This window comes from Scyliorhinus canicula, chromosome 5 (genome assembly GCF_902713615.1).
Source record: "Scyliorhinus canicula chromosome 5, sScyCan1.1, whole genome shotgun sequence".
Lineage (NCBI taxonomy): Eukaryota > Metazoa > Chordata > Chondrichthyes > Carcharhiniformes > Scyliorhinidae > Scyliorhinus > Scyliorhinus canicula.
Genome location: NC_052150.1, coordinates 229,029,980 through 229,056,608, shown reverse-complemented (window position 1 = coordinate 229,056,608; position 26,629 = coordinate 229,029,980). Strand labels below are relative to the sequence as shown.

General features: G+C 50.4%; 1 protein-coding gene across 1 annotated transcript in view; it reads left to right on the top strand.

The window, feature by feature from the left end:
• oplah (5-oxoprolinase, ATP-hydrolysing) overlaps window positions 1–26,629 on the top strand; it is a 91,971-nt gene that overhangs the window by 36,283 nt on the left and 29,059 nt on the right. The window contains exons 12-17 of the mRNA XM_038796478.1: window positions 4,251–4,402; window positions 6,650–6,810; window positions 7,734–7,835; window positions 9,680–9,854; window positions 14,637–14,821; window positions 16,369–16,518. Coding sequence (XP_038652406.1) covers window positions 4,251–4,402; window positions 6,650–6,810; window positions 7,734–7,835; window positions 9,680–9,854; window positions 14,637–14,821; window positions 16,369–16,518 — 925 coding nt within the window. The remainder of the gene's footprint in view (window positions 1–4,250; window positions 4,403–6,649; window positions 6,811–7,733; window positions 7,836–9,679; window positions 9,855–14,636; window positions 14,822–16,368; window positions 16,519–26,629) is intronic.

Below are 26,629 nucleotides of genomic sequence, written 5' to 3'. Positions count from 1 at the left end.
TGGGCAGGGTATTACTCTGACAAACTGGGCAGGGTATTACCCAGACAGACTGGGCAGGGTATTACCCAGACACACTGGGCAGGGTATTACTCTGACAAACTGGACAGGGTATTACCCAGACAGACTGGGCAGGGTATTACTCTGACAAACTGGGCAGGGTATTACTCTGACAGACTGGGCAGGGTATTACTCTGACAAACTGGGCAGGGTATTACCCAGACAAACGGGGCAGGGTATTACCCAGACAAACTGGGCAGGGTATTACTCTGACAAACTGGGCAGGGTATTACTCTGACAGACTGGGCAGGGTATTACTCTGACAAACTGGGCAGGGTATTACCCAGACAAACGGGGCAGGGTATTACCCAGACAAACTGGGCAGGGTATTACTCTGACAAACTGGGCAGGGTATTACTCTGACAGACTGGGCAGGGTATTACTCTGACAGACTGGGCAGGGTATTACCCAGACAAACGGGGCAGGGTATTACTCTTGACAAACTGGGCAGGGTATTACCCAGACAGACTGGGCAGGGTATTACTCTGACAAACTAGGCAGGGTATTACTCTGACAAACTGGGCAGGGTATTACCCAGACAGACTGGGCAGGGTATTACTCTGACAAACTGGGCAGGGTATTACTCTGACAAACTGGGCAGGGTATTACTCTGACAAACTGGGCAGGGTATTACCCAGACAAACTGGGCAGGGTATTACACAGACAAACTGGGCAGGGTATTACACAGACAAACTGGGCAGGGTATTACTCTGACAAACTGGGCAGGGTATTACCCAGACAAACTGGGCAGGGTATTACTCTGACAAACTGGGCAGGGTATTACCCAGACAAACTGGGCAGGGTATTACTCTGACAAACTGGGCAGGGTATTACTCTGACAAACTGGGCAGGGTATTACTCTGACAAACTGGGCAGGGTATTACTCTGACAAACTGGGCAGGGTATTACCCAGACAGACTGGGCAGGGTATTACCCAGACAAACTGGGCAGGGTATTACTCTGACAAACTGGGCAGGGTATTACCCAGACAAACTGGGCAGGGTATTACTCTGACAAACTGGGCAGGGTATTACCCAGACAAACTGGGCAGGGTATTACCCAGACAGACTGGGCAGGGTATTACCCAGACAGACTGGGCAGGGTTTTACCCAGACAGACTGGGCAGGGTATTACTCTGACAAACTGGGCAGGGTATTACTCTGACAAACTGGGCAGGGCATTACCCAGACAAACTGGGCAGGGTATTACTCTGACAGACTGGGCAGGGTATTACTCTGACAAACTGGGCAGGGTATTACTCTGACAAACTGGGCAGGGTATTACTCTGACAGACTGGGCAGGGTATTACTCTGACAAACTGGGCAGGGTATTAACCAGACAGACTGGGCAGGGTATTACTCTGACAAACTGGGCAGGGTATTACTCTGACAAACTGGGCAGGGTATTACTCTGACATACTGGGCAGGGTATTACTCTGACAGACTGGGCAGGGTATTACTCTGACAGACTGGGCAGGGTATTACTCGGACAAACTGGGCAGGGTATTACTCTGACAAACTGGGCAGGGTATTACCCAGACAAACTGGGCAGGGTATTACCCAGACAAACTGGGCAGGGTATTACTCTGACAAACTGGGCAGGGTATTACCCAGACAAACTGGGCAGGGTATTACTCTGACAAACTGGGCAGGGTATTACCCAGACAGACTGGGCAGGGTATTACTCTGACAAACTGGGCAGGGTATTACCCAGACAAACTGGGCAGGGTGTTACTCTGACAAACTGGGCAGGGTATTACGCTGACAAACTGGGCAGGGTATTACCCAGACAGACTGGGCAGGGTATTACTCTGACAGACTGGGCAGGGTATTACCCAGACAAACTGGGCAGGGTATTACCCAGACAGACTGGGCAGGGTATTACTCTGACAAACTGAGGGTGGGTCAGATTAAGAATGAGCAACTAAAGGGCAGTACGGTGGCACAGTGGTTAGCATTGCTGCCTATGGCGCTGAGGACCCGGGTTCGAATCCCGGCTCTGGGTCCGTGTGGAGTTTGCACATTCTCCCCGTGTTTGCGTGGGTTTCACCCCCACAACCCAAAGATGTGCAGGATAGGTAGATTGGCCACTCTAAATTGCCCCTTAATTGGAAAAAATAATTGGGTACTCTAAATTTAAAAAAAAAAGAATGAGCAACTATTCATCTCACTCTCTTTCTCTCTCATACCCATCCCTTTTTGGGTTATCTTCCCTGTATCTGTCACCCTGACTATCTCTCTCATTCTTTGTGCCTCAGATTCATTTTGCTCCAATTTTCATTCTCTTATTATCAGTCTGACTGCGTGTCAGAGGTTGTGGGTTTCAGGTCCACTCCAGTGAGTTGGGCACGAAATCCAGGCTGACACCCGCAGTGGGACTTGATGGAACATAGAACAGTACAGCACAGAACAGGCCCTTTGGCCCTCTATGCTGTGCCGAGCATTGTCCGAAACCAAGATCAAGCTATCCCACTCCCTGTCATTCTGGTGTGCACCATGTGCCTATCCAATAACCGCTTGAAAGTTCCTAAAGTGTCCGTCTCCACTATCACGGCAGGCAGTCCATTCCACACTCTAACCACTCTCTGAGTAAAGAACCTACCTCGGATATCCCTCAAAGTTAATGGAGTTCTGCACTGTCAGAGGTTCCATCTTTTGGATATTTGGATGGGATATTAAACTGAAGCCCCATTTGCCCCTCCCTCAGGTGATTGTAAAAGATCCCACAGCTGCTGTTTCGAAGGGAAGCTGGCCAATCCAGGTTATCCATCAACAAATGCCAATAAAACAGATGATCTGATGTTATCGCATTGCTGCCTGTGCGACCTTGTGGTGGCGATCTATGTAAGAGCCATTGCTCCCATCTCCACACCTCACAGTCCTGTGCTTATCACTTCGATTTGCTCCTACGAGCCTCTCGTTATCAATTTTAGTGCTCAGTGTGATTCAGGAGCAGAATACCTGAGATAATTCCCTGTAGCCTCCCTCATATGTGTTTAAATAAACACCAATCCTCCTCCTGTGGGACCCACCACCTGTAAGCAGCTGTTGTCCCTCAGGATTTGAGCTCTCACGCCATCACCATGGGAAATTCGAGGGTTCTATTGTTGCCTGTGACCCTGAATGTGGAATGCCTACCTGGGCCCGGGGCAACTCTCAGAAGGGCAGGGACGGCCATCGCCCCGAGGTCTCAAATGGCTCAGCTGGGTAGGATCTTACTGTGGCACAAGTTAGCTGCTCTGCCTCCCACAACAGTGGCAGCACTCGAGAAGAGCTTTCATCAACTCTGGATCTTTGGGATGTCCTGTGGTTGAGAGGTGCTATATAATTGCAAACTTACCCGGGCTTCTGATCCAGCAGTCCCTCGATTTATTTTTTTTAAAATTTGTAAGCCTGTTTTCAAATTCCTCCGTGGCCTTTCCCCTTAATGCCTCTGAAACCTCTTCTGTCCCAAGAACTCTCCGAGGCATCAGCGCTCCTGTAATTGTAACCTCTTTCTTCCATCCTCCATTGGTGGAGCCAAGGCCCTAATCTCCCATCCCTAATCCTAATGGCTCCGCATGCGGCTTGGTGTCGGTGTTTATAGAGTCACAGAAGCTGACAGCACAGAAAAGGCCCTTCGGCCCATCACATCTGCGCCAGTCATAGAATCTTTTACAGTGCAGAAGGAGGCCATTCAGCCCATCGAGTCTGCACCGGCTCCCGGAAAGAGCACCCCACTCAAGGTCAACACCTCCACCCTATCTTCACAACCCAGTAACCCCACCCAACCCTAGGGCAAGTTTTGACATTATGGGCAATTTAGCATGGCCAGTCCACCTAACCTGCACATCTTTGGACTGTGGGAGGAAACCGGAGCACCCGAAGGAAACCCACGCACACACGGGGAGGAAGTGCAGACTCCGCACAGACAGTGACCCAAGCCGGGAATCGAACCTGGGACCCTGGAGCTGTGAAGCAATTGTGCTATCCACAATGCTACCGTGCTGCCCCAGTCAAAAACAACCACCTAACCGTTCTAATCCCATTTCCCAGCACTTGGCCCATCGCTTTCGCATCGCAAGTGGACATCTAAATACTTCTTAAATATTATGTGATAATGCTCCTGTGGAGTGCCTTGGGGTATTTCACTCCATTAAAGGCACTATACAAATGAAACTTTTGACATCAGTTCTTCTCCCTTTTACTCCACAGCACCATCCTAATTGAACCAGACTGTACCGCTGACATCACCCAGCACGGTGACATCAAAATAACCATCGGCAGTGGCAAGGTGCACGCTATTGGGCCCAAACTGGACACAATCCAGCTCTCTATCTTCTCACACCGCTTCATGAGCATCGCAGGTACGAATAACAGGAGTTTGGAGGAAGCAGACAATTGGATTGTAGCATGCTGTCCATTGTCCTTCAGTGAGGCACCGGAGGACATTGTTATTCGCCAGTTTGAGGACTGAGACAGATTGAAATATCTGGTTACTTCTGTTTAACTCAAGTCAACGGGAATAAACTAGTAAGGTTATTAGGGGGGGTTGACCGAGTCGGTGTACACAGTGCCTATGAGACACATCAATGCCACCCGCCACTGTGATTAAAGCTGGACTGGTACAAGTGTGACCCACTGAAGTGTGAATTTAGCTGAATGTTATATCATTCTATGCAATGCTGTCTAGTTTATTTGATAATCGAGACGTCATTCCTCGCTCTTCTACAGACTAATCTGAGAACATAGTAAATAGGAGCAGGAGGAGGCCATTCAGCCCCTCGAGCCTGCTCCGCCATTCAGGAAGATCATGGCTGATCTGACTGTGTCTTCAACTCCTGCCCATTCTCCATCGCCCTTGGCTCCCTTGTCGAACAGAACACTGTATAACTCCACCTTGAATTTGGTCAATGACCCCCCCCCCAACCTCCATCGCCCGCCGGGCTGGAGAAGTCCAAAGATTAGCCACTCTCTGAAAGAAGCTCAGTTGGCTAGACAGCTGGTTTGTGATGCGGAGCAAGGCCAACAGCGCGGGCCCGAATCCCCCTACCTGAGGTTATTCATGTAGGCCCCACCTTCTCAACCTTGCCCCTTGCCTGATGTGTGAGGACCTTCCGGTTAAATCACCGCCAGTCAGCTCTCTCTCAAAAGGGATTATGGCGACATTTATGTTTTTTTTTACTCTTCCAATCCACTCCTAGCTGGTTCCCCACATTCTGCATAAACTTTACAAAGCTTAATGTCTTTATTCGCACCCACCGCCTTTCCTCTACCCCCACCCACCGCCTTTCCTCTACCCCCACCCACCGTGCTCTCTGATCTATACTGGCTCCTAGTCAAATGATGTCTTGCTTTTCAAGTTCCCGTCCTTGTTTGACAAACCCCTCCAGGCCTCACCCATTCCCTAACTCTGTAATCTCCTCCAGCTCCACAGCCCTCCCCAAAGGATGTTCACTCCTCTAATTCTAGCCTCTTGCTCATCCTCCATTTTAATTGTTCCACCGCTGGCAGCCGTGCCTTCACCTCCTTGGGGGCCAGAAACTCTGGAATTCCCTCCCTACACCTCTTTCCTCACTCTACCTCGTTTTTCCTCCTTCAAGACTCTTCCTATCTCTGTAACCAGGTTTTTGGGACCTCCTCTAATATCTCTTTGAGGTTCAATGAGTTTGCTTCATCGGAGCCCTGTGCAGCACTTTGGGATGTTGTAAGAGCGGTTTCAAGACCTGTGTATTGAGTCAGCTTCCACGTGGGATTCTTCCTTGTGGCTCTACTCAGTACAGAGAACAACAGACACATCAGCAATCTGGATAAAATGGTTTATTTATTAATCCAAGCTTGGTTATGTGTATACGGAGCTGAGATCTGAATAATGCCAAGATCTATCTACTAAACACGGATAAAACCACATCAATTGTGCAATTTCCAAAAACCAATAGCCTACCCCAGTTGGACTCAATCCAATCCCTGAAAAAAGCTTGACGTCAATCTTAGCATCCTAAGTTGTTTTTTCCCCATCTCTTCATCCTGCACACCCATTGTTCATGAGGGCCAGGATGGTAGAACTGGCATCCTCTTTACTTCATGGATTCTTTCCGAAAGCCAGGATATCAAAAGTGACTTCCTTTTCGCTTCCAGAGGATATCGGAGGCCACTGATAAAAACTTGTGTTTACTAGTAATTTGCTGATCACACATCACCTGTGTCTCAAAAACATGGTCAAGTTGGCTAGCCTAAATCCCATCATGCATTGTGGCCACTGCTTGTAGCCAGAGTTTGATTACTTATTACTGCTATGTCCTAAAAATACAGGTTTAATGGTTAATAATGATTACTCAGTACACTTCCTATAATTAATCTCAATCCTTAATAAACTAACTTATGTAAAACTACTTTAGCGGCATCCTAGCTATTCAGTTTTAAGAGGTCTCACCCCCTTCAGATGTGTTATTATATTAAAGGCGCGATATAAATGCAAGTTATTGTTGATGTTGATCTTGGTCTTGCCTCTCCAATAAACATGGGACTTCATTGTCTGAGAAATCGTGAGGCAGCGAAAGGCACTATAGAGATATAAATCGTCTCCCCCACTTCATTGTCCTCTCTCCCTACAGAGCAGATGGGCCGTATACTGCAGCGAACCGCTATCTCCACCAACATCAAGGAGCGACTGGACTTCTCGTGTGCTCTGTTTGGTCCCGCGGGTGGTCTGGTGTCCAATGCCCCCCACATCCCTGTGCATCTGGGAGCTATGCAGGAAACCGTGCAGTTCCAGGTAAGGTTCAGCTAAGGTGGCACAGTGGTTAGCACAGCTGCCTCACAGCCAGGGACCCGTGTTCAATTCCAGCCTTGGGCTCTCTCTTTGTGTGGAGCTTGCCCATTCTCCTGTCTGCGTGGGTTTCCTCCGGGTGCTCTGGTTTCCTCCCTACTAAATTGCCTCTTGGTGTCCAAAGATGGGCAGGTTAGATCGGGTTATGGGGATAGGGCAGGGCAGTGGGCCTAGGTCGGGTGCTATTTCGAAGGGGCGGGTGCAGACTCGATGGGCCGAATGGCCTCCTTCTGCACTGTAGGAATTCCATGGGATTCTATTCTATGGAGGTCAGAGTTCAGGAAGGAACTCTGGGCAGGTGATCTGCATCCTGAATGAGGGGAGGGGGCAGTAACTGCATCATACTCCCACCTCCTCCAGTGGGACACGTGGGGTGGGGGGAGGGGGGACTTTATTCAGGTTTGACAGGAGGAAGCAGAAGCTGATCCTGGAGCGCAGGGTGGGTGGGGGTGCGTTCGGTGTACTGAATATGGTGATCAGTGGGACTGGTGCTATCCGGTCTTTCTGCAAATGTCCTCATGCCTGGAACCACTCCAGTAAACCTCCACTGCGAGGTGTGTCAGACACAACATTGCAGCCTAACTGGTATTCTAAAATAATTTCACATAACTTCCTTGGATCTCGTTATAAAGCCAAGAATTGCAGATGCCTTTTTAACAGCCTTTTCTCAACCACATAACCATACTTTCTTGAAAGCCCCATCCCCTACTCCTGCACTCTTTGTGCGGTCAGGGTGAGCAGAGGGCTAGGGTCAGCTGTGACGCCCTCTGTAGTTGAGCAGCCGAGCTGGTTGGCGGGACCGCAAAGAAGGATTTCAAGTGTCAGAATTACGTTTGATTTCTGTGTGCACTCTCTTCCCCCCCCAACAGATTAACCACTTGGGGGATGACCTCGAAGAAGGTGATGTCATCCTCAGCAACCATCCCAGTGCAGGAGGCAGCCATCTTCCTGACCTGACTGCCATCACGCCGGTAAGATCCACTATACTGCCCAGTACTGTACCAGCCACCGAGAAGCACAAGGGCAGCAGATAGCTGGGAACCCCACCACCTGGAGGTTCTCCTTCCAAGTCCGTCTCCACCCTGACTTGGAATATATCAGCCGTTCCTTCACTGTCGCTGTTGCAACATCCTGAAACTCCCTCCCTAACAGCAGAGTGAGTGTACCTGCACCACATGGATTGCGTGGGGTTCAAGAAGACAGCTCACCACCACCTTCTCAAGGGGCAACGGGGGATAGATAATAAACTCTGGCCTAACTGGCGACGCCCACATCCTGTGAAACAAATAAAACAAAATAAATAGGAAGTGCAGAAGGCCCGTTAGACTCTCCAGCCGTCTTTAGGTGAATTTATTGATCGTCGAGATGGTGGGTGTTAGTCCCGGGGGAAGACATAACTTCGTCTTTAGCAAATAGGCCTGGGTAGACGGAAACTATTTTTGAGGATTGGGGAGTCTAGGACGAGAAGGGTAACTGGCAGTTCTTGCAGGAGTGAGATTGGGAAACGGCGCTACACACAGGGGTTCTCTCGAAGCTGTGCTGGTCCGTGGCTGTGCGACACTCCGGAATGTGCAGGGAACCAACAGGCCTGACACCAACAGCGATTTCAGGCATACGCTCCTGCGCAGCCTGGTGTCCAGTCTTAAAGAGACTGCGCAGTGGAACAAGCTGGCTGCCATGGCAAACAGAGAAGTTAGACAGAATATTTATGGAAGAAGTCTGGAACTGTCTTCTGTAAATTGGCAATGCTGCTAGATCAACAGTTCAGTTTTTAAAAAAAATTAATTTACGGGATGTGGACGTCGTTGGTTAGGCCAGCATTTATAGCAACATCCCTAGTTGCCCTGCAGAAGGTGTGGTGGTGAGCTGCCTTCTTGAACCGCTGCATTCCCTGAGGTGTAGGTACACCCACTGTGCTGTTAGGGAGGGAGTTCCAGGACTATGACCCAGCGACTGGTCCCACCTCTCCCAGAAGCGATCCCAATGCCCCAGGAATCTGAAATCTCTCCCCCCCCCCCCCCCCCCCCCCACACCGTCTCTTCAGCCACATGTTCATCTTGCATATCCTGCTGTTTCTACTCTGAATAGCACGTGGCACTGGTAGTAATCCTGAGATCACTACTTTTTGAGGTCCGACTTTTCAACTTTCTTCCTAACTCCCTATATTCCGCTTTTAGGCCCTCATCCCTTTTTTTTTATACCTAAGCCGTTGGTACCGATGTGTATACAGGCTGTTCACCCTCCCCCTCCAGAATGTCCTGTAACTACTCCGAGACATCCTTGACCCTAGCACCAGGGAGGCAACATCCCATCCTGGAGTTTCTCTTGCGGCCACAGAAGTGCCTATCAATTCCCCTCACAATTGAATCCCCTATGACTATCGCATTTCTGTGTCTTTTGCTCCTCTTCTGCGCAGCAGAACCAACCCGTGGTGCAACAAATTTGACTGCTGCTGTTATCCCCTGCGAGGCCATTCCCCTCAACAGTATCCAAAATGGTATATCTGTTTAGCAGGGGAATAGCAGAGGGAGTTGCTCTTGCAGAGAGCACGATACCCTATAGGCCTTACCCTTCCGTGCCAAAATTATCCTCTGAATCTATGATCTGATTATGATCACTTTGGTATTTGGGACCTTGCTGTGCACAGAGTTGGCGGCCGCGTTTTCTGCATTAAAACAGTGACTACGCTTCGTCAGTACCTCATTGGCTGCAAAGTGGCCGAGAACATCCTGAGGTTGTACAAGGCACTATATAAATGCAAGCCATTTCTTTCCTTGTTTATCTGGACGATCCACTTGATTATTCTCTCCCGCAGGTTTTCCGAAAGGGCGTTTCCCGCGCCGTGTTTTTTGTAGCGAGCCGGGGGCATCACGCTGACATCGGAGGCATCACCCCTGGGTCCATGCCACCTCACTCCAAATCATTGCAGGAGGAAGGAGCCGTCTTCATTTCATTCAAACTGGTGAAGGATGGAGTCTTCCAGGAGGAGGGTGAGTGTGGGCTTTGGCACGCCACCTATTGGACAGTTGATGCATTCGCCCCACTGAGCTTTGCCCCAATCGATTCGAGTGACCGGGCTTGGTGAGGGCCCTGATGGTACCATCAATTCACTAGACACGTGCTTTAAGATCTGAACAGTGGTTTTAATCTACTTACAACAGAGCCAGCCTGTTCCGCATTGAACTTTCGATGAACTGAACGACTGGCTCTGAGCATTGGTATTTATACAGCAGTCCAGGGGGAGAAGTCGTGGGCGGAGCCAAGGGTGGAGCCCTGTACAAACTCCTAAGCATTCCCAGCGCTACTCCCCCTAGTGGTCGGGCAACACAACTGCGCTTACAAATGCATGGTCTCATGTATATACAATACAGTGTGAATTGCGGAGTTACATTCACCACATTCACCCCCTACAAAAAAAATCAAGTCCGGCGGGGGTGGTGGTTCATAAATTGAGTCTGTCCGGTGGTCGGACTGTCTGCTGCGATCTGCGGAGCACCGGGGTTGCAGCCTCTTGCGGTGGCTGGACAGGTGTTGTGGGTTGGGGTACGATGGCGGACTCCAGGGAAGATCTCGTCCGAGCTCCATACCCGTCTGGTTCGACTGGGGACTGAGGGCGCTGGGGGTTAGCCGGTGTGGGCGCGCGGAACAGGTGGAGCGAGCTAGTGGGCTCTGTGAATAAGAGGGACCTAATAGCGTGGAGTGCGTCTGGGAGGACTTCCTGCCAATGGGAGACTTGGAGATTCCTAGACCGGAGGGTCAGTAGGACGGTCTTCCAGACCGTCGCATTCTCCCCCTCCACCTGCCCGTTCCCCCTGGGGTTGTAGCTGGTAGTCCTGCTCGAGGCGATGCCCTTGTCGAGCAGGTACTGACGCAGTTTGTCGCTCATGAAGGACGAACCCCTGTCACTGTGCACGTAGCTGGGGAAACCAAACAGGGTGAAGATGCTATGCAGGGCCCTAATGACTGTATGGGAGGTCATATCGGGGCACGGGATAGCAAATGGGAAGCGGGAGAACTCATCTATGACATTTAAGAAGTAAACGTTCCTGTTAGTTGAGGGGAGTGGCCCTTTGAAATCGATCGCGAGGCGTTCAAAGGGCCTAGAAGCCTTGACCAGGTGGGCCCTGTCTGGTCTATAGAAGTGCGGTTTGCACTCCGCACAGATCGGGCAGTCCCTGGTGACCGCTTTTACCTCCTCAGTGGAGAAAGGCAGATTTCGGGCTTTGATGTAGTGGGCGAGCCGGGTGACCCCCGGGTGGCAGAGGTCGTTGTGGATGACTTTCAGGTGGTCGATCTGCGCGCTGGCGCATGTCCCGCGGGACAGAGCATCTGGGGACTCGTTGAGCTTCCCCGGTCGATACTTAATATCGTAGCTATAGGTGGAGAGTTCGATCCTCCACCGCAGGATTTTATCGTTTTTAATTTTGCCCCTTTGCGAGTTGTCAAACATAAAGGCAACCGATCGTTGGTCGGTGATGAGGGTGAACCTCCTACCTGCGAGGTAGTGCCTCCAGTGACGAATAGCCTCCACAATGGCTTGTGCTTCTTTTTTGACTGCCGAGTGTCGGAGTTCCGAAGCGGAGAGGGTACGGGAGAAAAATGCAACTGGCCTTCCTGCCTGATTTAAGGTGGCTGCTAGAGCTACCTCTGAGAGGTTGCTCTCAACCTGAAAGGGGACGGATTCATCCACCGCCCGCATGGCCGCTTTGGCGATGTCCTCCTTGATGCAGCTGAAGGCCTGGCGCGCCTCAGCTGACAGGGGAAATAGTGTGGCCCTAAAGAGTGGGCGGGCTTTGTCCACATATTGAGGGACCCACTGGGCGAAGTAGGAAACGAAACCCAAGCACCGTTTGAGGGCCTTGGGACAATGAGGGAGGGGGAGTTCTACACGGTCCGTGTCTGGGCTCAGGACTCCGTTTTCCACGACATAGCCAAGGATGGCTAGTCTGGTTGTGCGGAAAACGCATGTCTCCTTGTTATAAGTGAGGTTTAATTTCTGTGCCGTCTGGAGAAAACGGTTGACGTCGTGGTCCTGCTTGTCATAGCCGCAGATGGTGACATTGTTCAAGTACGGAAACGTGGCCCGCAGCCCGTACTGGTCCACCATTCGGTCCATTGCTCGTTGGAACACCGAAACCCCGTTAGTGACGCCGAAGGGGACCCGGAGGAAATGGAAGAGGCGGCCATCGGCCTCGAATGCCGTGTAGTGGCGGTCCTCCGGGCGGATTGGGAGCTGGTGGTATGCAGACTTCAGATCCACCGTGGAAAAGAGCCGATACTGGGCAATCTGGTTTACCCTGTCTGCAATCCTGGGGAGGGGATACGCGTCAAGGAGCGTAAATCTATTTATGGTCTGACTATAGTCGACAACCATACGGAATTTTTCCTCAGTCTTCACGACCACCACCTGAGCTCTCCAGGGACTGTTGCTGGCCTCTATGATCCCCTCACTGAGAAACCGCCTGCTGCGAGTGGCTACGGGTCTACAGTCCTGTGTGAGATTGGCAAAGAGGGGAGGGGGGGAGATTTGCAGCGTGGTGAGGCTGCAGATAGTGAGTGGGGGCAGGGGTCCGCCGAAGCCGAGGGTGAGGCTCTTAAGGTTACATTGAAAATCTAGGCCTAATAAGAGTGGCGCGCAGAGTTCGGGCAAGACATAAAGTTGAAATTTTGCATAGCTAGCGCCTCGGATTGTGAGTGTCGCGGCGGTGCGCCCCTGGATCTGGACAGAGTGGGAGCCAGAAGCGAGAGAGAAAGTTTGCCGCAAGGGGAAAACGGGGAGCGAACAGCGTCTCACCAGATCTGGGTGTATGAAGCTCTCAGTACTCCCGGAGTCGAAAAGGCATGGCGTGCTGTACCCGTTGATTTGGACCTCTGTCATCGAGTTTCGCAGATGCTTCGGGCGCGATTGGTCCAGAGTGACTGCGCTGAGTTGCGGGTAGTCGGTGGCTCGATCAGCTGTGCTGGAGTGGCCCCGTGATGACTGCCCTCTGAGTTCGTAGTCGTCGAGGTGAGTTTCAGAGTTTGAAAGGGATGGATCCCAAGATGGCCGCCCCAATGAGTCGCACATGGCCGGCCGCATGGAGGAGTATTGCCAAGATGGCTGCCCCCATGAGTCGCACATGGCCGGCCGCATGGAGGAGGATTGCCAAGATGGCTGTCCCCATGAGTCGCACATGGCCGGCCGCATGGAGGAGTATTGCCAAGATGGCCGCCCCCATGAGTCACACATGGCCGGCCGCATGGAGGAGGATTGCCAAGATGGCTGTCCCCATGAGTCGCACATGTCGGGTGGGGGCAGAGTCGGCATACAGGCTGCAGCATTTCAGGGCCTGCGGGCCTGTGAATTCAGGGAACGAGTGCTTTGAGCCGTGGGAGGGTTAGAGGCTGGGGCCTTCTTCGCCAGACACACTCTGGCATAGTGTCCTTTTCGCCCGCAGCTGCTGCAGGTCGCATTGCGGGCCGGGCAGTGCTGCCGCGAGTGCTGATTCTGGCCGCAAAAGTGGCAGGCTGGGGCAGCATTGTGGCTGGGTGGCCGCATGGCGCAGGCCTGGGGGAGTCGCTGGTCGGGGGCCCATGACGGGGTCACGGGGTCCGCGGGGAACGAGGTGAGGCTGCGGAAGGAGACCTCCATAGTGGTAGCAAGGTCAACAGTCGCTTCAAGATTTAGGGCCCCCTTTTCCAGCAGTCGCTGGCGCACGTCATTTGACCTAAGGCCCGCAACAAAGGCATCACGTACAGCAAGTTCTCTATGTTCTGCCGCGGTAACCGCCTGGTAATTACAGTCACTAGATAAAGATTTAAGCTCTCTCAGGAATTCTGCGAGCGATTCCGTAGGCCGCTGGCGGTGAGTAGTGAACACGTGTCGTGCATAGACTTCATTTACAGGCCTCACATACGTTTTGTCGAGTAGCGCTAGGGCTTCAGTATACGAACCGGCACAGTTTAGTTGAGTAGAGATTCTGTGGCTCACCCTCGCGTGCAGTAGGCTCATTTTCTGCTCCTCCGTTGTTTCGGCTGTGATTGCTTCCGCCAGGTAGGCTTTAAAACACCGCAGCCAATGAGAAAAAAATTATTTTGCCTCTGCATCCTGCGGGTCGAGTTCCAGTCGCTCAGGCTTGAGGGCTGATTCCATGATTGATCCTGACTGTTTCTTTAGTAGATTAAATTGATGGAACCATCAATTCACTAGACATGTGCTTTCAGATATGAACAGTGGTTTTAATCTACTTACAACAGAGCCAGCCTGTTCCGCGTTGAACTCTCGATGAAATGAACAACTGGCTCTGAGCATTGGTATTTATACAGCAGTCCAGGGGGAGGAGTCGTGGGCGGAGCCAAGGATGGAGCCCTGTACAAACTCCTCAGCAATCCCAGCGCTACTCCCCCTAGTGGTCGGGCAACGCAACTGCGCTTACAAATGCATGGTCTCAGTATATACAATACAGTGTGAATTACGGAGTTACATTCACCACAGGCCCCTAGAATTGGGAGGGTCAGCCAGGGTTCGTCCCCATCGAGTGACCCCCCCCACCCCCTCCCATTTGCCTCACCACCCCCCCATCCCCGACTCCCACAGAGTGTGGATGTCTGATAAGCACTGCGAGATGACAATTGTGGGAATTTACTGAACCAATGATTGTCTACTGCTTTCTGTGTTTTTATAAATCGCGTTTGTGCTTGACACCTTGTAGTCAGAATTACTAATGCTTATTCTGTCTGAAATGCATTTACACAGTTAATGCCATCCTTTGTTTACCCTGTGTCTCTTGCAGCTGTTACTGAGGCACTCATGGCCCCAGCGCAGATCCCAGGCAGCAGCGGAACACGCAATCTCCATGACAACCTGTCAGACCTGCGAGCACAGGTAGCAGCCAATCAGAGGGGGATCCAGCTGGTGAATGAGTTGATCGATGTGTACGGGTTGGAGGTGGTCCAGGCTTACATGTTCCACATACAGGTAGGACTTCAGCAAAGCTGGCTGTTATAACCCGACCAGAGGCCACGGGCCCTGTGACCTCAGAGTTTGCACATTCTCCCCGTGTCTGCGTGGATCTCACCCCTACAACCCGAAGATGTGCAGGGTAGGTAGATTAGCCATGCTAAATTGACCCTTACTTGGAGAAAAAGAATTGGGTACTCTAAATTTATAAGTTTAAAAAAAATCCAGTTAACCTGATTTCCACTGCCTTCAACGTGATAAAGTGTTTCCTGATTTCCCCCCCAAATGTAAGATTGGCTAAGGTTAAAGACACCTAAGCAGCAGGGAGTGGAAATGTGGAAATCGGCGTGCTAAATACTTATTTTATTTCAGTCCTCACAACCAAGGATCAGCAGGAAGGATCAAAAATGCAAGGAACACAAAATATAACTCAAGGGGGTGGTATTCACAGAGAAAACAATCCAGACCATATTCTATTCTCTGCAATTATGCAGGTTGAAATTTATTAGTCTTAAGTATAAACTGTTGGTGTCACTCATGGTCCATATGGGTGTCAACACTTGTCTCTGAGTCAGACGGCTGTGGGTTCATGACCTGCACCAGAGACTTCCCCACAAGATTGAAGCTGACATTCTAGTCCAGGATTGCTGCTGTGTCAGAGGGTCGTCCTGAAGGAGTGCAGTATTGTCATTTTTTTTATAAATTTAGAGTACCCAATTCATTTTTTTTTTCAATTAAGGGGCAATTTAGCCTGGCCAATCCACCTACCCTGCACATCTTTTGGACCGTGGGGGTGAAACCCACACAAACACGGGGAGAATGTGCAAACTCCACACGGACAGTGACCCAGAGCCGGGATCGAACCTGGGACCTCGGCGCCGTGAGGCCGCAGTGCTAACCCACTGCGCCACCGTGCTGCATTGTCAGGAGCGGTTGGGTGGAGGGGGGGGGGGGGGGTGGAATATCTATTTCCGGGCAACACGGTGGCGCAGTGGTTAGCACTGCTGCCTCACAGCGCCGCGGTCCAAGGTTCGATCCCGGCTCTGGGTCACTGTCCGTGTGGAGTTTGCACATTCTCCCCGTGTCTGTGTGGGTTTCGCCCCCACAACCCAAAGATGTGCAGGCTAGGTGGATTGGCCACACTAAATTGCCCTTTAATTGGAAAAAATGAATTGTGTACTCTAAATTTTTAAAAAAATGTATGTAGCTGATAAAAATGCTTACTGTGTGTGTTTATAAAAATGTTAACTAAATTCGTCGAATAAACTTTGATTTTGATTAAAAGTTCTGAAGGCCTCTGTTGAATAACGCCTGAAAGGCAGACCCTTGTGCTCACCGTAACCAAAATCAATAAACAGTTGTCGGTTAGGTGAGCTCCATGATACACTTTGGAGTTTTCTAAACCCTGGCCCACAACAAATGCAATAGTAACGACACTTCATGAACGAACCGTGACTCTAAATGCTTTTCAACATCCTGAGGTTGTGATAGGTGCCGTAGGAAATCAAGTATTTCTATTATTTTCTTTCAATGTTTGACACGTTGGACATCTGGCAACCTGACAGAATAATGCCGAGATCGCTGTGAAGGAGATGCTGAGGGAGTTTGCCCGTCGGTGTAGCCGGCAGGCAGATGGACTGCTGGAGGTCGAATCCGAGGACCACATGGATGACGGAACTCCAATCAGATTAAAAGTGAAAATCAACGAGGCAGAGGTGAGATATGTTTGACTTGTCAGACCACCTCCTCTCCTCTGGGCGATCTCCTCTCGCGTCATCTCGGCGATCTCCTCTCGCGTCATCTCGGCGATCTCCTCTCGCGTCACAGGCTCTTGGCCTTGGTGCAATTATAGAATCAGCGATACAGAAGGAAACCATTCAGCCCATTCTGCCTGTGCTGGCCCTTTGTAAGAGGTATCAATTATTCCCACTCCCCGGCTCTGTCCCCGAGCCCTGCAATCCTTTTCCCCCTCAAGTATTTATCCAGTTCCTGTTTGAAAATTCCTACTGAATTTGCTGTTGCCTTCATGATCAGGAGAATTCACTGCGTAAAAATCATTCTCTTCATTGGCTGTTCGTATGAAATCGGTGTCCCTCTGGCTCCTGACCCTCCTGTCACTGGACACTATTTAGGTGAGTGGGTAAACACGTGGCAGGTGGAGTACAACATGGCTAAATGTGAAGTTATACACGTTGGTGTGAAAAACAGAAAGGAAGAGTAAGTAAAGTTGCCATAGTCCCAGGTGACCATAGGCTACTTTCCCCTTTGATGGCGAGAGCTGACTAGTGGTGATTTTTTTTCTTTTAGAAACATTTTATTAAAGCATTTGTAATTTTCACAGTTTAACACATTAAAATTTCTTAAACAACCGCCTGGGCCGACACATGTATAAAAAAACCTAACAAAAAACAATGTCCCCCACTGCCCGCGCCCTATTTCCTAATTACCCGTATACTGAGTTCACTGTCCTTATCTAACCCTGCCATGCCTCCTATTTTCTTCCCCTCCCCATCGCTCCCCCTCCCCCTTACTGCTGACATTCAATTTTCTTTGAAGAAGTCGCTGAAATCTCTGGGCGAACCCCTGAATTGACCCTCTCATGGCGAACTTGATCTTTTCCAGGCTGAGGAACCCGGCCATATCGCTGACCCACACCCCTGACTTTGGGGGCTCCGGGTCCCTCCACCCCAGCAAAATCCGTCTCCGGGTCACCAGGGAGGAGAAAGCCAGGACACCGGCCTCCCTCCCCCCCCTTGGCTCCCGGATCATCCAGTACCCCAAATATTGCCAGTTCTGGACTCGGGGTTACCCTCCCTTCCAGGATTCTGACATAACGTCTGCAAATCCCTGCCAGAATCCCCTCAACTTCGGACACGCCCAGAACATATGCACATGGTTCGCCGGGCTACCCCCCACACCGCCCACATCTATCCTCCACCTCCTCAAAGAACCTGCTCATCTGGGCCACCGTCATGTGGGCCCCGTCGACCACTTTGAACTGGATCAGGCTAAGTCTGGCACAGGACAAAGATGAATTGACTCGCTGCAAGGCTTTTTCCCACTTTTCCATTTCAAGCTCTCTTCCTAGCTCCTCTTCCCACTTCCGCTTCACCTCCCTGATCGGGGCTCCCTCCCACTCCCATCAACTTCTTGTATATCTCCGAAAACCTCCCCTCTCCAACCCCAGTTTTTGACATCACCTTATCCTGTAGTCCCCTCAGGGGGAGGCGAGGAAAGCTTGGAACCTGCCTTCGTAAAGTCAAAAGATATCAAAACCCATTCCCTCCCGGGAGCTCAACCTCATCCTCTAGTGCCTTCAAGGTCGGAAGGCCCTCCTGGATAAATAAATCCCTTAATCTCTCGATCCCTGCCTGCTGCCACCTCCTAAACTATGGGCTGGTTTAGCACACTGGGCTTCTCGTGACAATAAGCCCCCATCCAGCCTCCCCAGGACAAACCGGTGATTGTTACAAATCGGAGACCATACTGACGCCCCCTCCAATCCCATGTACTGTCTCCATTGCCCCCACACCCTAAGGGCTGCCACCACCACGGGTCCTGTAGAGTACCGAGCCAGCGCAAACGGCAGGGGCGCCATTAGTAAAGCCTCCAAACTCGTACCCTTACAGGATGCCGCTTCCAATCGCTCCCAGGCTGACCCCTCCCCCCACTACCCACTTCCTGACCATCGATATGTTGGCCGCCCAGCAATAATTAATAAAGCTCAGGAGGGCCAGGCCCCGCTCTCTCAGACCCTGCTCCAGGAGTGCCCTCTTTACTCTCGGGGTTTTCCCCGCCCACATAAAACCTGTAATCGCCACATTTATTTTTCTAAAAAAAAGCCTTTGGGACAAAAATTGGAAGGCATTGAAAAAAGAAAAGCAATCTTGGGAGGACTGTCATCTTCACCGCCTGGACCCTTCCCGCTAACGTCAGCGGGAGCATGTCCCATCTGTGGAAATCCCTTTTCGATTGGTCGACCGCTTTGCCCAGATTTAACTTGTGGAGCTGCCCCCACTCTTTAGCCACTTGAATCCCTAAATATCTAAAACTCCCCGACACCACTGTAAAAGGTAACTCTCTCAGTCTCCTTTCCTGTCCAGGTACCTGGATCACAAACATCTCGCTCTTTCCCATATTCAGCTTGAAGCCTGAAAATCGCCCAAATTCTCTCCGTGCCTCCATGATTTCGGCCATTCTCCCCCACCCCCCCCCAACCGAGTCTGTAACATAAACAGCAAGTCATCCGCTTAGAGAGAAACCCTGTGCTCCACCCCCTCCCCCCCTCATTATTCCCCGCCACGCACTCGATGCTCTAAGGCCATTGGTAAAGGCTCTCTGGACCAGGGCAAACAGTAATGGGGAGAGCGGACATCCCTGCCTTGTCCCTCTCCAGAGATTAAAATATTCTGACCGGGTTCGGTTGGTTCTCACATTTGCCACCGGGGCCTGCAGCAGCCGGACCCTGCCTGAACCCAAACCTGCCTAAAATATCCCATAGGTACTTCCACGCCACCTGGTCGAAAGCCTTCTCCACGTCCATGGCTACTACCACCTCAGCCTCACGCTCCTCGGCTGTCATCATTATAACATTAACAAGCCGTCTAATATTGGACGTCAGGTGCCTGCCCTTCACAAATCCCGTCTGATCCTCACCTATTATCTCTGGGAGACAGTCCTCTATTCTGGTGGCCAAGATCTTTGCCAGTAATTTAGCATCTACATTGAAAAGGGAAATTGGTCTGTACGATCCACAGCTCTCCGGGTCCTTGTCTCGCTTCAGGATGACAGAGTTTGATGCCTGTGATAGCGTTGGGGGAAGCACTCCCAACTCCTTGGATTAATTGAAAGCCTTGACTAACAGCGGTCCCACTAGCCCCGAAAACTTTTTATAAAATTCCACTGGGAATCCGTCAGGTCCCGGGGCCTTACCTGATTGCATTGCCCCAAATCCGTCTAACACTTCACCGAGACTTCCACCAGCTCCTCATCTACCTTCGGGAACTCTAGCCTCTCCAGGAATTGGTTCATTCCCTCCTCCCCCGCAGGGGGTTCCGACTTATATAAACGACTATAGAATTCACGGAACACGTCATTAACCTCCTCCGAGTCCCTCACTACTTTCCCTCTCACATCCTTAATTTTCCCTATCTCTCTCGCCGCCTCCTGCTTCCTCACCTGATGTGCCAACATCCTGCTAGCTTTCTCCCCATATTCGTACACTGTCCCTTTTGCCCTCCTCAGCTGTCCCCCCGCCTTGCCTGTGGAAAGGAGCCCAAATTCCATTTGAAGTCTCTGACGCTCCTTCAGGAGCTCCTCATTCAGAGACTCCGCATATCTCCGATCCACATGTAAGATTTCTCCTACTGTCCAGCTCCGCCCGTTCAGCCCTCTCCCTATGGGCCTGAATGAAATATAATCCTGTCTGATGACCGCTTTCAATGCCTCCCACACCACCCCAGTCTCTCCCGTGTAGTTGGTTTTCATATACCCCCAATTGCCTCCCTCACTCGCTCACATATCTTGTCGTCTGCTAACAGCCCCGCATCTAGCCTCCTGTGGCCGCTGAGAATTTCCCGTTTCATCTGTAGGTCTAGCCAATGTGGCGCATGGTCCGATACTACGATTGCTGAATACTCTGTGTCCACCACCCCCGCTAACAATGTTTTGTCCAATATTAAAAAATTGATCCTGGAGTACACCTTGTGCACACGAGAGTAGAATGAATATTCCCTGCTCCTTGGCTTCTCAAATCTCCACGGATCAACACCTCCCATGTGCTCCGTGGACCCTCGCAGCTCTTTCGCTATTACTGATACTTTCCCCGACCTGGAACTCGACCGGTCTATCCTAGGATCCAAGACCGTGTTAAAATCATCCCCCATAATCAAGTCGAGGTCCGGGATTTTTTCCAGCATCTTCCTAACAAACATATTTACCAGCACCACTGCCATTCCCTCCAGTTTCCCACTCACCATAATAAATCTGCCTCCCAGGTCTGTCTCCATTTTCCTCAAACGCCACCCTTTTGTTAATCAGGATGAAAATGAAAAAAATTAAAATCGCTTATTGTCACGAGTAGGCTTCAATGAAGTTACTGTGAAAAGCCCTAGTCGCCACATTCCAGCACCTGTTCGGGGAGGCTGGTACGGGAATTGAACCCGTGCTGCTGGCCTGACTTGGTCTGCTTTCAAAGCCAGCGATTTAGCCCAGTGTGCGAAACCAGCCCCTGATGGGATGGCCACCCCCCCCCCCTTGTTTTAAAGTCCAATCCTGAATGGAACACCTGTCTGACCCATCCCTTTTTCAGTCTAAATTGATCCCCCAGCTTCAAGTGCATCTCCTGTAACATGGCCACGTCCGCCTTTAACTGTCTCAAGCGTGCGAACGCACGGGCCCTCTTGACCGGCCCATTCAGGCCACGAATATTCCACGTAACCAGTCTGGCTGTGGGGGGCTCTATTTCCCCCCCCCCCCCCCCCCCGTCACTTTTCAGCTCACCCCCCACTTCACTTCCGTGGGGGGTTAGCCTTACCAGCTAGCCCAGCTGCTCCACCCCTGATGCCTAAACGTCTACCAGCTGCTGGATCTTTACCCCCCAACTCTTAACATAAGTTTTCAAAACAATATCACCGAGCACCGAAAGCAAACACACCATCCACTTAAGGTCTAAGCTCAAAGGCCCACCCCTCCCCCGTTACAACATCTTATCAATCCCATTACCTTCAAACAGAGCCCCAAACAAGGGAAGTGTAAACAAACAGGATAAATGGAGACACACAAAACATTATGCATGCAAAAACTCAAACAGATGTCTTTCCCTCCTAGAACATCTCAATTTGAGAACTTTTCTTCACCCCCCCCCCTTCATTTTTTCCCCCCCTTTTTCTTTTTTACAAACACAAAAAAGAGTTAGAAACTGTACCTCAGTACATACACTGAAAGGTAAAAGTTCAATAACTCTGAGAAATCCTTCTCTTCCCGGTCATCGCAACTCAACTTACCGTGTGCCACAGAACTTTTTGATTTAAATTGCTACTGACCAGTTTTCTCTTTATTAAGTCCTTATGGTTCCCCCAGGTTATTGCCTTTCATAAAGCCCGCCCCTTCTGGCGAGCCAAAATATAGTTCCCGTTCCTCATAGGTTACCTACAGACCAGCCGGGTAGAGCAGTCCAAATTCTATTCCCTTCGCATACAGGAACGCTTTAACTTTATTAAAACACGCCCTCCTCTTAGCAAGTTCTGCTCCCAAGTCCTGGTAAATCCGGATCTCGGCTTCTTCCCGTACGAACCATTTTGTCTCCCTTGCCCATCTCATGATGCGTTCCTTGTCCAGGAATCGATGCAGCCTCACCACCAACACTCTCAGGGGCTCGCGTATAAGTGCCCTGTGAGCCCGGTTCACCTCCAACGACCTGTCGAACGCCTCTGCCCCCATCATTCTCTCGAACATCTTCACAACATATGCACTGGCATTCGATCCTTCTTTTCTCTCCGGGAGACCGACGATCCGAACGTTCTGCCTGCGGGAACGATTCTCCAGGTCTTCCACCTTTTCCAGCAGCCTCTTTTCCGGATCCTGTAAAATGCCAATTTGCAGTGTCATCCCAGTGGACTGCTCCTCTTGCTCCGTCGCCTGCTCCAGTAGCATTTGGATCGACTGTCCCTGGGCCGTCACTGTCACCTCCATCCGGTCGACAGCCTCCTTAATCGAGGCTACCACCTTGGTCAGGTTCTCCGCACACTCCTTACGGTGCCGGGCAAACTTCTCATCCAGGTACGTCACCAACTGATCTGTCGACCATTTAGCCGACGGGGCTGGACCTCGCTTCTCTGCCATTTAAGCCACCAAGCTCAGATCCTCACCTCCAACCAGCTTTTGATTCCTTCTTTTGCGATTACTTTTCGAGCGTAATTCCATAGGATAGGGATCGCCTTCTCCTCCCCTCACCTTTATCCACTTATGTTAGAAAAGATTTCCACGAAAATCCAGCTTAAAAGCCGTCAAAAAACCACCAAGAGCGGGAGCTGCTACTGTTCACAGCATAGTCGCCACTGGAAGTCGTGACTGGTGGTCAGGATTTAACCTGAGGATCACCACACCTCAGACGAGGGGTGAGGTTGAGAAGGCGCGGCCTTCATGAATAACCTCAGCCAGTACGGGAATGGAACCCACACTGCTGGCCTCGCTCCGCATCACCAACCAGCCAACTGAGCTCAGGAAGAGTATTATTTAAATGGAAAGTGTGGATGTACAAAGGGATCTGGGTGTCATGGTACATCAGTCAATGAAAATGGAGAGGGAGGTGCAGTGAGCAATTGGCAAGGCAAATGGTAAGTTGGCCTTGATTGCAAGAGGATTTGAGTTCAGAAGTAGGGATGTCTTACTGCAGTTATAATAATAATCTTTTTAATAATCTTTATTTGTGTCACAAGTAGGCTTACATTAACACTGCAATGAAGTTATTGTGAAAAGCCCCTAGTCACCACATTCCGGCGCTTGTTCGAGGGAGAATTCGGAATGTCCAATTCATCTAACAGCACGTCTTTTGGGACTTTGGGAGGAAACGGGAGCGCCCGGAGGAAACCCACGCAGACATTGGGAGAACGTGCAGACTCCACACAGACGGTGACCCAGCAGGGAATCGAACCTGGATCCCTGACGCTGTGAAGGAACAGTGCTAACCACTGTTCTACCGTGCCGATACAGGGCCTTGGTGAGACCACACTTGGGAGTATTGCATGCAGGTTTGGCCTCCCTACCCAAGAAAGGATGTACTTGTCATAGAAGGAGTGCAGTGGAATTCGGAGGTTCACTAGGCTGATACCAGAGTTGACAGGACTGTTCTATCAGGAAAGATTGGTTCGACTGGACCTGTAGTCACTAGAGTTCAGAAGGATGAGAGGAAATCTGATTGAAACATAAAAAATTCTAACCAGGCAGGGCTGGACAAACTAGATGCAGGGAGGATGTTTTCCCTGGTTGGGGAATCAAGAAGCAGGGGACACAGTCTTGGATATGGGATAGACCATTTAGGAGTAAGGTGAGGAAAAGTTTCTTCATTCACGGTGGCACGGTGGTTAGCACTGCTGCCTCACAGCAACAGGAATCAGAGTTCAATTCCAACCTTGGGTGACTGTCTGTGTGGAGTTTGTACTTTCTCCCCGTGCCTGCGAGGGTTTCCTCCAGGTGCTCCGGTTTCCTCCCACAGTCCAAAGATGTGTAGGTTAGGTGGGGTTACAGGGATAGGGCAGAGGTGTGGGCCCAGGTAGGGTGCTCTTTCAGAGGCAGACTCGATGGGCTGAATGGCCTCCTTCTGCACTGCAAGGATTCTGTGATTCAAAGGGTAGCAAACCTGTGGAATTCTATACTACAGTGTTGTGGAGGCCAAGTTGCTGAATGTTTTCAAGAAAGCTTCCCCTGCTCTGAATCCTTGCATAGACCTCCCCCCCCCGCCCCGCCCCGCCATATTAGTTTAAACCCTTCCCCAACTGCCCTAGCAAGTACTCATTCACACTCTCATTATCACAAACTCACACACATTCTCACATACATTTTCATGCTCTCACACTCACTCACTCATTCGCACACAGTCACACTCACTCGCACACAGTCACTCGCACACGGTCACACTCACTCGCACACAGTCACACTCACTCGCACACAGTCACACTCACTCGCACACACTAGAAGGTGTAATAACTGAAGGGAAAATAGAGAACAAAAATAAGAGAAAAATATAGCCCTGTCTGTTCAAATGCAGAGGTTTGAAGTGTTTCAATGCCAGGTGTATAGTGGGTAAGGCAGATGAACTTGGAGCGCCTATCAGTTTTTGGAACAATGATGTTGTGGCTATCACAGAAACATGGTTAAAGGAAGGGCAGGATTGGCAGCTGAACGCTGGAGGATATAGATGCTTCAGGAGAGACAGAGGGGGATGTAAAAGGGGTGGGGGAGTTGCATTACTGGTTAAGGAGAATATTATAGCCATACTGTGTGAGGACATCTTGGAGGGCTCATACAATGAGGCAATCTGGGTAGAGCTTAGGAACAGGAAGGGGGCAGTCACAATGTTGGGGGTTTATTACAGGCCCCCCCAACTGCCAGCGAGAGATAGAACAGCAGATAGGTAGAGAGATTTTGGACAGGTGCAAAAGTAACAGGGTTGTTGTGGTGGGGGATTTTAATTTCCCCTATATTGACTGGGACTCACTTAGTGCTGGGGGTTTGGATGGGGCAGAGTTTTTAAGGTGCATCCAGGAAGCCTTCTTGATGCAATATGTAAATAGTCCAACTAGGGAAGGGGCAGTACTGGACCTGGTATTGGGGAATGAGCCTGGACAGGTGGCTGAGGTTTCAGTAGGGGAACATTTTGAGAGAAATGACCACAATTCTGTAAGTTTTAGGGTATTTTGGATCGGGTTGAGGGTAACCTTCGCGTTAAGGTACTAAACTGGGGAAAGGCAAATTACGATAACATTAGACAGGAATTGAAGAATTTGGATTGGGTGCGGCTGTTGGAGGGTAAATCAGCATCAGACATTTGGGAGTCTTTCAAGCAACAGTTGATTAGGATTCAGCAACATTCCTGAGAGAATGAAGGATAAGTATGGGAAGTTTAGGGAGCCTTGGATAATGAGGGATATTGTGAGCCTTGTCAAAAAGAAAAAGGAGACTTTTGTACGGTCCAGAAGGGTGGGGACAGTCAAAACCCTTGAGGAGTATAAAGAAAGTAGGAAAGTACTGAAGCGGGAAGTTAGGAGGCCTAGGAGGGGTCCTGAAAAGTCTTTGGCAAGGAGGATTAAGGTGAATCCCAAAGCTTTTTATTCATGTGTAAAAAGCAAGAGGGTGGCCAGGGAAAGGATTGGACCACTTAAGGATAGTGGGGGGGAATCTATGTGTTGAGCCAGAGGTAATGGGTGAGGTACTAAATGAGTGCTTTGCATCAGTGTTCACCAAAGAAAAGGATTCTTGGGTAGGGTGTGTGGACAGTGTGGATCATGTTAGCATCGAAAAGGAGGAGGTATTTGGTCTTTTAAAAGATATTAAGGTAGATAATTTTCCTGGGCCGGATGGGATTTACCCCAGAATACTGAGGGAAGCAAGTTAGGAAATTGCTGTGGCCTTGACTGACATCTTTGTATCCTCATTGGCTACAGGTGAGATCACAGAGGATTGGAGAATAGCTAATGTGGTAGTCTTTGGAGAGGGTGCAGAGGAGGTTAACCAGGATGTTGTCTGGTCTGGGGGGTGTTAGCTATGCGGAGAGGCTGAATAGACGCGGACTGTTTTCATTAGAAAGATGGAGGTTGACCGGTGACCTGATAGAGGTCTACAAGATTATGAGGGGCATGGATAGAGTGGCTGGGCAGGCACTCTTTCCCAGGGTGGAGGGGTCAGTCTCCAGGGGGCATAGGGTTAAGGTCTGTGGGGCAAAGTTTAGAGATGTGCGAGAGAGTTTTTTTACGCAGAGGGTGGTGAGTGCCTGGAACGTGTTGCCAGGGGAGATTGTGGAAGCAGATACATTAACGGCGTTCAAAAGGCATCTTGACAAACACATGGATAGGATGGGTATAGAGGGATACGGCACAAGGAAGTGCTGAGGGTTTTGGCAAAGGTTGGTATCATGACCGGTACAGGCTTGGAGGGCAGAAGGGCCTGTTCCTGTGCTGTATTGTTATTTGTTCACACAGTCACACTCATTCACACACATACAGTCACACTCACTCACATACAGTCACACTCACTCACATACAGTCACACTCACTCACATACAGTCACACTCATTCACACACATACAGTCACACTCACTCACATACAGTC